Source organism: Microcaecilia unicolor, chromosome 2 (genome assembly GCF_901765095.1).
Source record: "Microcaecilia unicolor chromosome 2, aMicUni1.1, whole genome shotgun sequence".
NCBI lineage: Eukaryota > Metazoa > Chordata > Amphibia > Gymnophiona > Siphonopidae > Microcaecilia > Microcaecilia unicolor.
In genome coordinates, this window is record NC_044032.1 from 599,940,833 (window position 1) to 599,958,597 (window position 17,765).

The 17,765-nt window shown below is 41.2% G+C and overlaps 1 protein-coding gene across 1 annotated transcript in view; it reads left to right on the forward strand.

The window, feature by feature from the left end:
- NPY1R (neuropeptide Y receptor Y1) overlaps window positions 1–14,490 on the forward strand; it is a 28,514-nt gene extending 14,024 nt beyond the window's left edge. Inside the window, exons 2-3 of the mRNA XM_030191586.1 lie at window positions 9,153–9,993; window positions 13,417–14,490. Coding sequence (XP_030047446.1) covers window positions 9,292–9,993; window positions 13,417–13,833 — 1,119 coding nt within the window. The 5' untranslated portion in view covers window positions 9,153–9,291 and the 3' untranslated portion in view covers window positions 13,834–14,490. The remainder of the gene's footprint in view (window positions 1–9,152; window positions 9,994–13,416) is intronic.
- Window positions 14,491–17,765: the final 3,275 nt, after the last annotated feature.

The following is a 17,765-nucleotide window of genomic DNA, read 5'->3' on the forward strand; positions in this document are numbered from 1 at the left end:
CCCCGAGAACATACCTGGAAGGTGGTGAGGGGCGGGCAGGAGAGCCAATCCACTGAGTGCAAGCCGCTAGGAGGTGTCGGCGCCTCGCTGGTTCCCTGCTTTCGGCAGAGAGAGCAAGGAACCAGCGAGGCGCCGACACCCCCCCAGCGGCGTGCACCCGGGGCGGACCGCCCCACCCCCCCTTCCTATGCCACTGGCCCCAATTAAAAAGCGGATGTAGGCTTTGACTAAGGACTTATAATGTAAGCAGGATAGATTACTGTAATGTCATTTATGCAGGCCTGTTATCTCAATATGTATGCAAGCTTTAAATGATTCTGAATTCAGCAGATAAATTACTATTAGGAGGCAAGCGCTGGGAAAGTTCACATCCCCGTTTAATTAATCTACCTTTGTTCCTTTTTAAAGAGCATCCTCAGGAGCTTAGTCGAGATCTGGAGGCGGGGCTGGTGGTTGGGAGGCGGGGATAGTGCTGGGCAGACTTATACGGTCTGTGCCAGAGCCGGTGGTGGGAGGCGGGACTGGTGGTTAGGAGGCAGGGATAGTGCTGGACAGACTTATATGGTCTGTGCCAGAGCCGGTGGTGGGAGGCAGGGATAGTGCTGGGCAGACTTATACGGTCTGTGCCAGAGCCGGTGGTGGGAGGTGGGGCTGGTGGTTGGGAGGCAGGGATAGTGCTGGTCAGACTTATATGGTCTGTGCCAGAGCCGGTGGTGGGAGGCAGGGATAGTGCTGGGCAGACTTATACGGTCTGTGCCAGAGCCGGTGGTGGGAGGCAGGGATAGTGCTGAGCAGACTTATACGGTCTGTGCCAGAGCCGGTGGTGGGAGCCGGGACTGGTGGTTGGGAGGCAGGGATAGTGCTGGGCAGACTTATACGGTCTGTGCCCTGAAGAGCACAGGTACAAATCAAAGTAGGGTATACACAAAAAATAGCACTTATGAGTTGTCTTGTTGGGCAGACTGGATGGACCGTGCAGGTCTTTTTCTGCTGTCATCTACTATGTTACTATGTTATCTGCCCAATATTTAGTGCTATTTAACCAGTCAGAACAGGTGTTAATTGCTTAAATAGCATTTAACTGGCTATCCGTCAGTATTCAGTGGGGGATAACTGACTATCCTCCCCTGAATATCCACGGTTAGTAGCTGGTGGATAACCAGTTATATCACACAATATAACAAACCACCTGCTGATTTTTAAACCGGGTTTGGCGGTCATATTTGGCCATGTCAAACCCTGGTATATCTTTGGCCAGTTTAAAGATAACTTGCTATGTCTGAATATCAACATAACCGTGACATGAATTCTGCTAGGTAGGTTAGAAACTCAATGAAGGGTACTCCGATTTTACATCTGTGGGCAGTGGCATATCCTGTACAGCTGTTCACCGGGTCTGCTTTTAGGCTCTGTGAAGACAGGATATGTGCACGCAAGCAGACTACCCTTATCTTGAATTATAATTTTTTTTCACACTGATCTGGAGCTTCAACTGCATGCAGCGAACTATTAGGGGTAAAAGCTTGTCATTATAGTCATGCTTTGCCTCCTCAGAGCCACCATAGCCAAAAATGAAGGTGTCTTCTGCTACTGAGTTAATTCCAGTGTGCCCAGCCAAATGTTCATGCCGCTTCTGCTGTTACGCTTGTGGTGCACAGAGATTCCAAATGTAATCTGTGCCATCTTTTCCTACCCTGTGGAGTCCAGAATAAGGTCTTTCTGCCCTTTCTGCCTCGCCTCACCGCCCTTTCTGCCTCGCCTCACCCTATGCTTGGAATAAACTCCCTGAGCCCATACGCCAAGCCCCCTCCCTGCCCATCTTCAAATCCTTGCTCAAAGCCCACCTCTTCAATGTCGCTTTCGGCACCTAACCATTGTACCTCTATCCAGGAAATCTAGACTGCATCAAACTTGATTGACTGCACTTTTTGTCGTTTAGATTGTAAGCTCCTTTGAGCAAGGACTGTCCTTCTTTGTTAGATTGTACAGCGCTTCGCAACCCTGGTAGCGCTTTAGAAATGTTAAATAGTAGTAGTAGTTCTCCACGTTGCAGGAATGTGTTATGTGAAACAACAAGTATAAATTAGTGAGCTTTGGGCCACGTAGTACATAGGTATATATATAAAAAAAAGACGCGCAGCATTTAGGACCTGCTAATGTCCGTTAGCTTGCACTAAGCTTTAGTTAAAAGGGCTCCTTAGCCTGTCTTTCCAAAATAATGTGCAAGGCATCTTACAGCGTTTCTAGAATTGTGTATGACATTTTTGGATTTAGCTCACATATTTCAGAAGTAGTTCAAGGTGAGTTACATTCAGACACAATAGGTATTTCCCAGTCCTCAGAGGGCTTACAATTTAAGTTGATAAGGCAAGTGACTCATCCAGTAGCACAAAGAGTGTCAGTGGGATATGAATTCTTGCTTTTCTGGCTCTCCGCATGCTCCTGCCCCTTGATTCCTAACTCTTGATGGCTGGTGGAAATAGGTATAGTCTAGTAAAAAGTCACCTTTAGCAAGGGTTTTATTTGTAGACGAAAAAAGGAACTGTAAAGCTTGGGGAGGGGACAGGTGGGCCCGGGGCTGAAAGTGCTGTTCCCCCAGGAATTAAGTCCTGTCTTTTCCTTTTTTCAAATATATAAGTGAATTAAAATGCTGACCACATTAACCTGTTTCCATTCTGGGGATTTGTCCATAGATGAGGTTTATCAACTTACTATCATAGATCAGAATAATAAAATCCCTGAAATTGAGGGGAACTAACAAACTTTGGCAAACTACTGAAAACCCATCTCTTTAACAAGGCATACCACAAAGACCAACCAATGTGAATATACACAACTCCTTCACATATACTCAGAACTGTCTTATAATATTTTGCTTGTTGTACTATTATCTTGTTTTATTCTTATCATATTGCCCAAGATCCTTCTATAACACAAACTGTTTATTTCTAATGTATGTCCACCTTTCATGATGTATTGTAAGCCACATTGAGCCTGCAAAGAGGTGGGAAAATGTGGGATACATATGCAATAAATAAATAAAATAAATAAAAATAAAAATGTCAATGCATATTTTGCCATTTCTGTCCACTGGAAAATCCGTGGATTATAGTCAGTTTATAATTGGAATCCTAGACCAGTACTTCTGTGCAATTCTAATTTTTATGTAAAAAAAAGAAAAAATTATATATATTTATTTTACTGTTAATATTTATGAATATATGATGTTATTATTTTATGAACTTTATGTATAATAAGTAGAGCTGTACTGATTAGCATATTTTACTATTCGTTCGAATATGCATAATGAAAAACATTATTCTACCAAATACAAATACCGAATAATGGGCATTGAGCTTTAACATTAGAAATAATAAAAGAAGCAACATTAATTCAGAGATCAAATGTTTTATTTCAGTAGGAGTTAGCACAGTAGAGGCCCGGAATATTTGTATTCAAATTTAAATCACTATTCAACCGGATAAGAATCACGAATCATAGTAACATAGTAACATAGTAGATGACGGCAGAAAAAAAGACCTGCACGGTCCATCCAGTCTGCCCAACAAGACAAACTCATATGTGCTACTTTTTGTGTATACCCTACTTTGATTTGTACCTGTGCTCTTCAGGGCACAGACCGTATAAGTCTGCCCAGCACTATCCCCGCCTCCCACCACCGGCCCCGCCTCCCAACCACCAGCTCTGGCACAGACCGTATAAGTCTGCCCAGCACTATCCCCGCCTCCCAACCACCAGCCCCGCCTCCCAACCACTGGCTCTGGCACAGACCGTATAAGTCTGCCCAGCACTATCCCCGCCTCCCAACCACCAGCCCCGCCTCCCAACCACCGGCTCTGGCACAGACCGTATAAGTCTGCCCAGCACTATCCCTGCCTCCCAACCTACAGTCCTGCCTCCCACCACCGGCTCTGGCACAGACCGTATATATGAATATTTGGTACAGCCCTAACACATCAATCATATATTTCCATATACTTATAGCACAATTCTAACACCGATAGTCATTACATCAGCAAGGAAAAAAAAACCCTCAACACTGTCTTCAAAATCAAATCCCCAATTAATGCTAACCTCCTTCAGTCCCCTCGGTAATTGCTTCCTAAATGGTAAACTTAGGATCTGGTGTAGCATAAGAGGAACAACTAGAATATTTCCCTCCCCCTCTCCCTCTCCCTCTCTTTCTTTCTCTCTCTCTTTCTCACAATATAAATTGTTTTCCTATTTGAAAAAGACCCTCTGTCACACTAAAGGCTCTAGAAAAGATAACAAAAATAATGTTGATATGCTGCTTGCATTTTTTTTCTTCTTTTTTTCTAATCTAGCCTCCCCTGCACTTAAGATCTTGCATGGTCAGGCAATCTGTTACTATATTGGCACTTCCCAAATAGCCTGCCACTCTCTTGATTCTCCTAGAGATAATGCTCCTTGTCAGTACTCAATTCCCTTTTATCTTTAAGGTGCCAAAAGTAAAATAAATGTCACTGTTTGTTAGAAATTCAACAACTTTCAAGGTTCAAGATCACAAAATGCCAAATAATTACAGGATCCTTTCCTGATTTAGGGGTCCTTTTATACAGCTGCGGTAAAAATTGATCATAGCATTCCCTTATGCGGGTCTTTCCCAAGCACTAAGGCCATTTTTACTGTGGCTGTAAAAACCCCAATTATATATATGTTTTCCTTTAATGGCCACGCATTAATATCACACAGATAACCCACATCACATTGTCGCTAAACCACTTGTATCAATTATAGCTCTTATAGACACTATTTTTCAAGCAAATTTCAGCATACTCTATGCATAATCATTTTCTCAGTGCTAGAGCTGCCCATCCTCATTGTTCCCAAGTTTTGATGTTTTATAGGTAAAAACATCATCTTATGAAAAACTTATTAGCTTCAACTGGCAACCATATATTTTAAAAGTACTTATCCTGAAACTGTTATTCAACACTCTGCTCAAAACTGTCAATAATGAAGCTGGACCTGCTGCCAACATGGCCAGGTTTCAGTTTCTTCATCCAGGGTAGCAGTCTGCTAAAAAGCAAAAATATATATTTCAAAATACATTTCAACAAAGGTTTGCCACTATATTTTCAACAATCTCAATTACTCATGAATCCAGAATAGTAAAATGGTAAACAAATGTTACATTATAAGGAGCAATGGTGGATGTATTTCCTGAATTCAGTGCAACCACATGAGTTAAATGCGGAACTGGAGTGGTGGTCATTGGTTTGACAGACTCAGTGGTAGGGGAGCGTGGACCAATCCAGTGGCGTAGCTAAGGGTGGGCCTGGGTGCACCCATTCTTGCCTCAGGCCCACCCAGTCAGCAGCCCATGAGGCTCTCAAAACCCTTCAGTGGCAGTGCCTCACTACTCTTTTCTTCTCCACTCATGGCTTGGCATCTGCCTATCTCTCTCTACAACCCCCCCCCCCCCCTCCCAGTCTGCCTCAGAGCTACTGCCAGCGGCATCCTGTGCCGGCCCTGCAGGCTTCTTTCAATCATGTCCTGCCCTCAATCATGTCACTTCTTGTTTTTTTTTGTGGGAATGTGGTAGAGAGAAGCCTGAAGGGCCGGTACAGGTTGCCTATAGGAATTGCAACAGGCAATGGCTCTGAGGTAGGACTGGAGGATGGGGTTCAAGGAAAAGGGCAGATGGGTCATTTAAAAACAAAACAAAACACTATATTGTATGTATTTACAGGGGTAGGAGTAGGGGTGGGAAGGACCCACCCAGGTTAACTGTGGGCCCACCCAAAATAGCAGGTCTGCCTACGCCCCTGGACCAATCAGTATAATCTGAAGCCAGTCATGTGATATATTTATCTCCATTCCTTTAGCATCAGTCAGTTAGACACCATCACCATTTTGGCTACTCACTAAGGCCCCTGTTTACAAAGCCGCGCTAGTGGCTGGCGGTTCGGTACTGCCAACACAGCCCGTTCACTTTGAATGGGCTATGTCAGCATTGCCGCGCAGCTTTGGAAACAGGGGGTAAGAGTGGTGCTATTCCTAGATGTTTTTTCCTGTAAAACTTGGGATCAGTGAAGATGGGCAGCTCTAGTACTGAGGAAATGATTATGCATAGAGTATGCTGAAATTCTGAGGATCCCTAAAAATTTGCTTGAAAAATAGTGTCTATGAGAGCTATAACAGATGCAAGTGACTTAGAGGGGCATTTTCGATTTGATGTCTAAGTCTGAATCTGAACAGGAAAGAAGGTCATTTTCAACAAACAAAAACATGCACCGTTACCTTTTCAAAATACTGTTTGGAAAAACATTTTGTGATTTGGATGTTTTATTTTTTGGTCCATTTTCAAACAAAAAAGGTCCAAATGCAAAATGTCCAAATTGGAGGAGGAGTGGCTTAATGGTTAGTGCAGCAGGCTTTGATCCAGACAACCTGGGTTCAATTCCAACTGCAGCTCCTTGTGACCTTGGGCAAGTCAAGTGCATGAGAGGCATTTTTGAATATGACATCTAAGTCTGAATCAGTGGCCTAGCCACAGGTGGGTCTGGGTGGGCCAGGGCCCACCCACCTTGGACTCAGGCCCACCCAAAATTGTGACACTCTTACTGAGGCTGGTAGGGATCTCCAAATCTTGCCAGCTGAAGATTTTCTTTCCTTGGGTATCCAGCAGCTCTTTTGAGCTGACTCTGAGACCAGCCCTTCTACACATGCTCAGTTTTTGCACATGCAAAAGCACTGAGCATGCACAGCCTGTCGGCAGCAGCATCAGTTTGAGGCAAGTGCTGCCGGCTGCCGTTTGGAAGAGTGCCGGCTGCTCGAGGAGGAGGAGGAAATCTTCAGTTGGCAGGGTTTGGGGATCTCTGCCAGCTCAAACATTTAATATTTGGGGTTTGTGGGAAGGGAAAGGTGGAGAGAGGAACAAACCGGAGGAGGGCCGAATTCCATGCCCACTCACTTTGGGCTCAGGCCCACCCAAAATTGGCCATCTGGCTACGCCCCTGGCTCTGAATTTGGACATTTTTGTAGTGGAGGAGTGGCCTAGTGGTTAGGGTGGAGGACCTTGGTCCTGAGGAACTGAGTTTGATTCCCGGCACAGGCAGCTCCTTGTGACTCTGGGCAAGTCACTTAACCCTCCATTGCCCACCACATTGAGCCTGCCATGAGTGGGAAAGCGTGGGGTACAAATGTAACAAAAAAAAAAAGTCTAAAATCAAAACAGGAAAGCAGGTCATTTTCTGCAAAAAAAAAAGTCTATCTTTTCCTTTTGAAAATGCTGTTTGGAAAAACGTTTTGTGATTTGGACATTTTATTTTTTTGGTCCATTTTCAAACAAAAAATGACCAAAAGCAAAATATACAAAATACACAAGAAAATCCACAATAGAGTGAAACAGTTCACATGTTGTAAATGTGGTAAAAGCTTTAGTTGTAATGTAAATCTCAAGGTGCATCAGAGAGTCCACACAGGAGATAAACCATTTGCATGTATAGAGTGCAACTTACCCAGGAACCCAACCTCTTGGGCTGGATCCTTTACCACCTACAACCCCAGAATCCTCCCCTCAGTAACTCTGGAGAGCTTTCTCATGCTTTTTAGTAATTCCCATTATATTGGAGGATTACACATAGGTTCTAAAATGAGCCCTATCCACATGTATATGAGCTGCACATGCACTGCTACTAGCAATCTCAGAAGAAAATATGTGTAAAAAAACCCAGTATCAAATGGGGCTGCCTTTTCACCTGTAGAAAAATCCTGTTTCCATGTGTAGCACTGCATTTTAGAAACCCTCAGGTCTGTACCTTTCAAACCCCAGTAACATAGCTTCCCAAAAAAGAACTAGCACCAGAAAAAACAATTTGTTTCCTAAGGAAGGGGAGGAAGATTATGAAACACCGGAGGACCCTGTTTGGGCCTGCTGGACAGAGAGTTGGTGCATGTACCATGTAGGAGGTGGAGTAGCCTAATGGTCAATGCAGTGGACTGCTATCTTGGGAAGTCAGGTTCAAGTCCCACTGTTTCTCTTTGTGACCCTGGGGCAAATCACTTAACCTTCTATTACCCACACACGTCAATCTGGAACTACTAATTTCTAGGGATAGCCCTGACCCATCTATGCCCCTCCCATGGCCACTCCTTTTTGAGTTGCATGCTATGAAATTTAGGTGCCCGGTGTTATAGAATAGCGCATAGCAGATCTACATGTAAGTCCTAATTAGTGCCAATTAACTCCAAAAATTGAATATTAACACCTAATTGACTAGTTTCCACGCACATCTGAGCTCCGCACCCAAATTTGGCTACCTATATAGACTCCATGGGTAATAGTCTGACACGAAACCAACACTCTTCATTTAAGGTAGCAAGGTTGATGTTGTCTAAGTCAATGACATTTTCAATTGTAGGTCCATTGCCGTGGCATTTGCTTCCTGTATGTAGAGAGTAATTTATTAATGTTTCAAAAGCAGCTAAAGGCCTTTCCGAGACTGGTAAACTGTTCTTTATTTACTGATTTTTGTAAAGATTGTAAGATACCAATGGTTTTGTTTTTATTTCTTGTTGTTTTTTATTGGTTTGTTTTTATGATTATTTGAATTTGGTGCATTATTTCTTAGTAATGTTTGATTTGTCTGAATTTTGTACAGTGCATTGAATAGTTATTGATCTGATTTGCAGTTTATAAGATTGTTTTAAATAAAATAAAATGCTATAAATAACCCAAATTATAGTACCTACTGGGCTATATGGACTTCTAGACCGATCCATTATGTAAACTGATTTAGTTGTACCACAGAATGGTAGTATATCAAATCCAGGACCTTTTACCTTTTCCCATTTCACAGCACAAAGACCCTAGCTTATTAAAACTTTCCTCTCATTCATGATATATACATGATAGGATCATTATAATTCTGTTTCTGTGGGAAAAGTTCTTGATGAATTGGTATAAAATCTCTAACAATTTGAACCTAAAATCGGTTTTGAATTTCATTTTTGATGAAACTGGTTCAGTATTAGAAAATAAGATATATTACCATTTTATAAGACCTTGTGCTAATATTTATGATTCAGGATGTCAAATTTGTCAGTTCTTATTGCTACCCTAATAATCTTTCTATTAATAGTATAATATATTTTTCTTTTCACAGATGTATGCAGTCATCCATATAGAAGAATGAGGACTCTGATGACAATTTCATTCATAAAGAATGAAAGAATGTTAAGCTTTCATTTGCTTTCCTGAAGAAATCTTTTACAAAGATATTGCATGGATAAAGACACAAAAAGATGAATTCTTCATTGTTTTCTTCCATTGAAAACCATTCTGTTAATCTTAACTTTTCAGAGACGCATTCTAGAACTCTACCATTTGAGGAAGAAGAGGAATGCCATATGCCATTGGCCATGGTCTTCACCTTAGCACTTGCCTATGGTGCTGTCATTATTCTTGGCCTCTCTGGAAATCTGGCCTTGATTATCATCATCTTAAAACAAAAGGAGATGCGGAATGTTACCAATATCCTAATTGTTAACCTCTCCTTTTCTGATCTTCTAGTGACGATCATGTGTCTCCCCTTAACTTTGGTTTACACTTTAATGGACCACTGGGTCTTTGGCGAGATAATGTGCAAGCTAAACCCATATGTGCAATGTGTCTCTATAACTGTCTCCATTTTTACTTTGGTTCTCATTGCAATTGAACGCCATCAACTAATAATCAACCCACGAGGTTGGAGACCAAATAATAGACATGCCTGCGTAGGGATTTCTGCCATCTGGATAGCAGCCATGGTTTCTTCATTTCCTTACATGATCTATCAAGTATTAACCGATGAGCCCTTCAGAAATGTAACAATTGAGACTTTCAAAGGGAAATTTGTTTGCGTTGAGAGATTTCCTTTGGAGGCTATCAGACTTTCTTATACCACTACACTTCTTGTGATCCAGTACTTTGGTCCTCTTTGTTTTATTTTTGTTTGTTATGTGAAGGTAAGAAAATTCAGTTACATTTTTCTTTACTTGAATTCTATTTGGGAAATATATATACTATGGAGCTCATTTTTGAAGCAGACAGATGCCTCACTATGGTCAAATAAAATAATACCAGAGTATTTCCAGGAGATAATTAAGTGCAAGGATTGACCTGGTCCTGCTGTGGGTGACCAAAACTATATTTGTTTAGTAGAGGAGGTCTCAAAGTGGTAGACTCACCCAGAAACAAGGCACCACACAAAGTAGCGCCTCTAAGGGTGGATAAGTTTCTCTATCATAGAACTTCTCACTATTATGTTTTTTTTTAAAATAGCACCACCCGTACTCAACTTAAAGTGCAATTAACCTGTAATTAAATAAATAAACTCTCAACTCTCACAAATCTCAGAGCTGAGCAAATCAATCCTATCACTTACTCCTGTAAAACCTCACATAGACAAGATACATCTATCTCTTTATGTATATCTTATACTTCTCAACTGTATCTTAAATACCAAATCGGCACTTAGCTTATGAGATGATCAGACAGGTCCTTTAAACATCGGTCCAAATCGATAGCTTCAGTCCTTTTCATGAAATATTGTCTGTAATGTTAACTTCTTTCATGATATAATAAACAGTCCCTTCTCTACTAAACAAATATTGTTTTGGTCACCCAGAGCAGGACCAGGTCAATCCTTGCACTTAATTATCTCCTGGAAGTACTCTGGTATTATTTTAATTGATTCACGTGTTCCAGAGTAAGTATTTGGGGAGCTATCTTTGATCGTTGGTTTATCAATATGGTCAAAAACACGTCCATCTGCCGAAAATGTCTAAAAACCATGATTTTCAAAAAGGCAGAATTTGGACATTTTTCACTGAGTTCATCCAAATAGCAAGGGGGCATATTGTGGGCATGTTTTGGGAGGGCCCAAAATTAGGACATCTTTCAGCGATAATGGAACTGAAAGACAAAGTCAAAAAAGAAGGACATTTGTAGTTTCAATCATATCCAAGTAATAAAAAGGTTCTCGAACAGTTGACCACTGGAGGGATTAACACATGACCCCTCCATACTCTCCCAGTTGATGCTGTCCCCTTCCCACCCCCTTAAGAAGCAAAACTGAAAGGGATACCAGCCTATATGACAGCATTCGGTATTATGTGCATACCCAACAGAGCAGCAAGCAGCTCTTAGGAGTAGCCTAGTCATTAGTGCAGTGGACTGTGAACAAGGGGATCCAGGTCCAAATCCCACTGTACCTGCAGGGTAGATGATTGTTATGGTGTACGGTTAGGTGTAGTAGATTTTATTCTGTTCCTGGAGGAATCACAATACAAAGAAAAGGAGCAATGGTGGGAACTGTACCTGAGTGCCATCATTAGAAGTCCATTGCACTGACCACTAGGCTGCTCCTCTGGACTGCAGGAATGTCTGAGTAGCCATTTCTCTCAAAATGATGCCAGACAGGCATTGTTTTTTTGGGTGTTTAAAAGTTGGGCATGTCTTCTGTGCAAAAACTTCCATTTTTGAACCATTTTTGAAAGGGATATTTCAAACCCAGATGTTTTTCCCTGTTTGAAAATGACTGTAAGATGGAGTTTTTTTTTTTTTAATGTAATGAGCTAAACGTCCTAATTTTGACTTGGGCATCTTTTCGAAAATGTCCCTCCACATATTTACACATCTACACTAAAACATTTTGCATAAATAGTTTGGTAAAAGATGCCCTGTGAATAGCATTTAGAGCTAAATACCTGCATTTATCTGCAGTGCATATACAAAATTAGCAATAACAGCGTGGACTTTCTCACTGTGTCTTAATCGTGTTTGGAAGAGATCCCTTCTTGGCATGAGTAGGTTGTTCAGTTTTCACTTCTCTGCTTAGACTGTCAACTTGATCACCAGTTGTAACAGAAATCTGAGAAGTGATACAGACTCCAGTCCATCAGTAATTGGACTTGGACTAGTAACTTATTCAGATAGGCTAAAAGGGGTATTTTATTACCAATCAGGGTCACTTTTGAGCCAGCATCCTAGAAATACAGGGTTTGATACTGAAAATGGTCTAATCAAGCAGGAAAGGCTCCTGCTCAGTTATATCATGCTGATCACCCCAGAGCAGATTTTAGCAGCATTTAACCGAAAGTGCTGTTGTATATCTGCTCTGACCACATGGGCACTGTCCAGTTAGTGTTGGGGGGGGGGGGCACTCCAAGGGCAGATTTGGGGCAGACCCAAGAGTTATCTGGGCACCACTGATACTCAAGGCTGATGCCCAGTTAACCATCTGGGAAAATTAGGACTGCATGATTAGCAGTTCTAACTTGCCCACAAAGGGATCCTTTTACTAAGCTGCAGGAAAAAGGGCCCTGCGGTAGCAGCGGTAGCTGTTTTTCTGATGTGCCAGGGCCCTTTTTACCATAGCAGGTAAAATGCCTCACAAAAAAATGGTCACGCAGTAACATAACCCTTACTGCGTGGCCATGTAGTGGGGAACACTTAATGCCACCCATTGAGGTGGCAGTAAGGGCTCCTGAGGTAACCCGGTGGTAACCGGGCAGTGTGCGGTGATGCCTGATTACTGCCTGGTTAGCACTGTGCTACAGAAAAAAAAATTCTGGAGTGCCTGAAATGGCGCACACTCCAGCCGGACCTACCACCAGCAGCCTCATTGGGCCGGTGGTAGTTCTGGATTAGCAAGCAGTAAGCCCGCATTGGGCTTACTGCCACTTTGTAAAAGACCCCTATAGTTAGGTAGAGGCGCTGAATATCAGCTGGCATCTGGATAAATACAAATCTACCTACGCATCCAGCTTCTCCTTCATAGGCACACAGCTATGGAATGCACTACCCAAAATCTTAAGATCAATTCAGAACCATCTAAATTTCAGGAAATTACTGAAGACCACCCTGTTCAAGAAGGCTTACCTTCCAGCCTCAACCTAACTTACTTCTTCTTTGTTACTGCAAAATTCATGGACTCTATTATCTTTAATTATCTTTTATTACCTCTGTTGTTTTATACGTTACATATACGATTACTATCTTATTATCACATTGTTTAATTATATTTTGCTAACTGTAGCCTGCACTACAGTATTGTGTAAGCCACATTGAGCCTACAACTAGTGGGGAAATGTGGGGCATAAATGTGTTAAATAAATAAACAACTTCCAGCTGTGGGACAAAACTCAGATATTCAGTGCCGATAACTGGATTAGATTCAGCATTGAATATCCAGTCAAATTCATGTCTCGCAGGCAACACTTATAAAAATTACTTACAACTGGTGGCTGGCTTTCAGGCCCATAATAATTTATATTCATTAAGTAATTGAATGAATCATTTATGTATCTTTCTTTTTGTCATTTAGCCCACAGCAACTGAACTGTTTTCACCTGAAAATTACATTAGTGTTTGTTTGTTTCTTTCAGATATATATACGATTAAAAAGAAGAAACAACATGATGGACAAAATGAGAGACAATAAATACAGATCAAATGAAACTAAAAGAATCAACATCATGCTTATTTCGATTGTGGTGGCATTTGCGGTCTGTTGGTTGCCACTTAACATTTTTAACATTGTGTTTGACTGGAATTATGAGATCATTGCTACATGTAGTCACAATTCACTATTTCTGATTTGCCATCTCACAGCAATGATTTCCACCTGTGTGAATCCTATCTTTTACGGATTCCTCAACAAGAACTTCCAAAGGGATTTGCAGTTTTTCTTTAATTTTTGTGATTTTCGATCCAGAGAGGATGATTATGAGACTATAGCTATGTCTACCATGCAAACGGATGTTTCTAAAACATCTTTGAAGCAAGCAAGCCCAATTGCATAAAAATGTACAATGAAAACATATAAAACTACTGGCAATAGTGTTTGGGATATGTTCCTTCAAGGATAAGCACAATTTCTTGACACTTTTTTTTCAGGAATATATTCATCACCTTAAAATGTAAATTGATTGCAGTTTTGCAGTAAGTTGTTTTATAATTGAAATGCAAAACAAGGTTTCATTTGCTCATGATTTGGAGCTATGAAAGGCTTTTATTTTCTTCTCGATGTATATTTCTAAGCTATGTATAAATGTATACCATATAGTATATAAACTAGAGGGGGAGACATTTTCTATGCCACACAATGCACGCATATGGACATTGTGCAATTTAGAATTAAGTTCATGGCTTTTCAGCAGTTATTTAAGGTGAGAAACGTTCAGATACATCAGCTATTACCCTGTCCCCAGAGAAACAATGCAGATTTCAGTGATACTTTTATGGCTGTCTGTTTGACACAGTTCATGTCATCACTGGATTAGTGGTTATTGATATGATCTGAACAGTTTTAGTTACCCATCAAAATGTAGAATAAAGAAGACAATTCAGTGTCAATGTCTGCAGAATTTGGCCTTAAGTACTCACCTTGTTAAACCCTGATCAATATAAGTTACATTCAGGTACGGGAGGTAGGTCCTTGCTCTAGGGCAGTGGTTCCCAACCTGTACTGGGGGAACCTCTAGCCAGTCAAATTTTCAAGATATCCACAATAAATATTCATGAACAGTACTCTCACAACTATGGATAATCTACAAACATTTATTATGTGTTACAAAATGTATTAAAATCTCATAACAGCAGTCTATTAGATTGTAAGCTCTTTGAGCAGGGACTGTCTTTCTTCTATGTTTGTGCAGCGCTGCGTACGCCTTGTAGCGCTATAGAAATGCTAAATAGTAGTAGTAGTAATTATCATCATAGTGCTGCTTCTTCAAATACATATTAAACATTGAACTTCACTAAAGACATGTAACCCCCACACCTTAGTACTCGGCAGTGGTATAGCTACGTGGGGCCACGGGGGCCTGAGCATCTAATTTCCTTTGGGCTCCTAGTTTTGCTGGCGGGGTCCCCAACCCCCACCAACTGAAGCCTTGTCCAGCGCCGGGCAGCGGGGAGGGGGGAACGAAGATGGGCATCAGACCAAAATTGCCCCCCCCATCTCGGGCTCTGGTCCCCCTCCCACCGTGAGGTCTGGCTATGTCCCTGCTTCTCGGAAGTAGGACTCACTCTTAACACACAATGGTGTCCATCAGCCAGTTCACAATATCAAAATATGGCTTGTTCAATCTTCAAATGATGTTCCATAAATCACATGACAGTACATTGTCCCACCAATATTCCAGCACTGTGTGAACCAAGTCTGTCAGATGAGCAAGTCGATATATTTCCACACTTCAAAGATCTCAGGTGAGGTCCAGAACAAATTGTAAATCCTGAAGTTGCAATGCCCAATCACAGTGTTACAAAAACCCGTTTCCTACAGACACCGAACCCATAAAATGCATGAGATAGATTTGCATGGAGCAGAGGGGGTGCATGCAAATCTATGTTAGGAATATTCATTGTGGATATCCTGAAAACCTGACTGGCTAGGGGTTCTCCCAAGACAAGTTTGGGAAATAATGTTCTAGGGCTTACGTCATAAGTTAGGCTGCTGAAGCAGTGGAGGGTGAAGTAACTTCCACAACCCGTATCAGAGCTAGAAGCAGAATTTGAATTCTGGCTTCTCTCATTCTTAGTCCCGCTATCCTAAACACTAGGTCACTTTGTTCCTGAGGTTTACCTGAATCAAAAAAGTTGCAGTGCCTCAATGTGATATTCTTTATTGTGAAGAAGTCCAACAAAAATCTTGACATTTTATTTTAAAAAAAGGGAGAAATAGAGGCCAACCACTTAAAACTGGTATCTGTCGGACAATTAGTGCTCATTTTAATGCTAGGTTAGTGCTTTATTCTGCATATATGCTTCCATTCTTACAGGTGCTTCGCCGTTTGACAAGCTGTTCAGAAACTATTCACTCCTATTATTTATAAATGCTTTGCTGTTTCACGTAAACACTAGTAAATGCAAAGATTACTTTCCTGTTTCAGCACATAGCCAAGTAATTAACCCACAGATTATATGCAGAAAAGAAAGCGAATTATAGCAAATTTAAATGCCTGAAAACCGAAACTTTGTTTGCCAGTGTTATATAGTCAAAACTAATTGTGCCTTTGTGCAGTCTTATCAAGGGTATGTTATATATTGTGCCATACCAGTAGTTTTATGCTAATTATTCTATATGTTTTTGAGTTTATTCTTCAAGGAAGGACTGCATTTGAAGTGAGAAGATGAATAGAAAGCATTATATAAAATGCATATAATAAAAGCACTTTGTTTTATTGGGTGAGCATGGGGGGCAGGAAGCAGGGAGTTAAATTTTTCTTTTTAAATGTCTTTTCTTTTGCCCATTTCTTTGTATTCTTTTCATCATCATGTGCCATTTTCAGTGCAAAGACTGGCAAATGTAGTGCACCAACTGTATTCAGTTTGTTTAAATTAAAGATGCCTGCAAACAGCAGTATTCCAGTACTTCCCCTTCTGAAGCTTTATATTATTCTGTGTGTTCCCCTCCCCCCACCACACACACCCAAATGCAAAATATAAATACCTGAGCTGGTAGGGTTCCCCAAGCTCTGCCTACTCTTCCTCCTCTGGTCCGGGGGCCAGAGTTCTTCAAGCTCTGCAGCTGGCAGCAAAGTCTCTGAGCTGCTCTTGCTAACGCCACCACTTGCAGGATTCTAGCCACAGGGACCATTGAAAAGGAAGGAATCTTCAGCTGGTAGGGCTTGGGTATTCCCACCATCCACAGCAAGGAATATGGCTAATATTGGGGGTGGGGGTGGTATGAGCATGAACAGTGATATGAGCCCAAAGTAGGGCTCATACCACTGTTCATGCTATATGGGGATCCTCTGTGTTTAACAAACAAAAGGAAAGTCCAAATCTCCCGTAAAATCAAACACAAACCACAAAAAAATGGCGGAAGATGAACCAAAACCGACCAGAAAAACCATAAGGAGTAAGAGCACAAGAAAAGTTTAATAGGACCCTACACGGTCTGTGTTTCAGCCAACAGGCCTTCCTCAGGGGTCTAAACACGGACCGTGTAGGGTCCTATTAAACTTTTCTGGTGCTCTTACTCCTTATGGTTTTTCTGGTCTGTTTTGGTTCATCTTCCGCCATTTTTGTGGTTTGTGATCCTCTGTGTTTATACACAATATAAAAGAGAATGAAGAGAGAGAGCACAATCCAAATACTCCACACCAATATGAGTGTAATGTGGAAAATTAGCTTATATCAGCATATGAACCTATGCTTCACATAATACTCATCGATTTAACAAATGGAAGGATAAAGCCTCAGAGCTCAGTCCTCAACATTTTAAAAATGTATAGCAATGGACTTCAGAGCAGTTACTTTACAGGCAGGAAAACCCTTCCAGTGTATATTTAAAATGTGGAAAATACACTATAAACAATTTTAAATTCTTTCAATTATTTTTAAGATAATATTTTTCAGAAAAGCGAAACTCATCTATAAATGTAGTCACTTAGGGCTAGATTCTGTATATCATGCCTAAAAAAATTGGTGCCAAAAAATAAATACGTCTAGGTGTATTCCATAAACTAGGCCGAAATTTTGGCGTGGTTTATAGAATGTGGCCTAGAACCTGTCCGTGCGACTAAATTTAGTCATGGGCAGTTACACCAAGTAAACTTGGTATAAGTACATAATACGTATTGCCATACTGGGAAAGACCAAAAGTCCATCGAGCCCAGCATCCTGTTTCCAACAGTGGCCAATCCAGGTCACAAATACCCAGCAAGATCCCAATGCCTATGCCTAAATTAGGCATGGACTGAGTGTATTCTATAACAATGTGCATAGT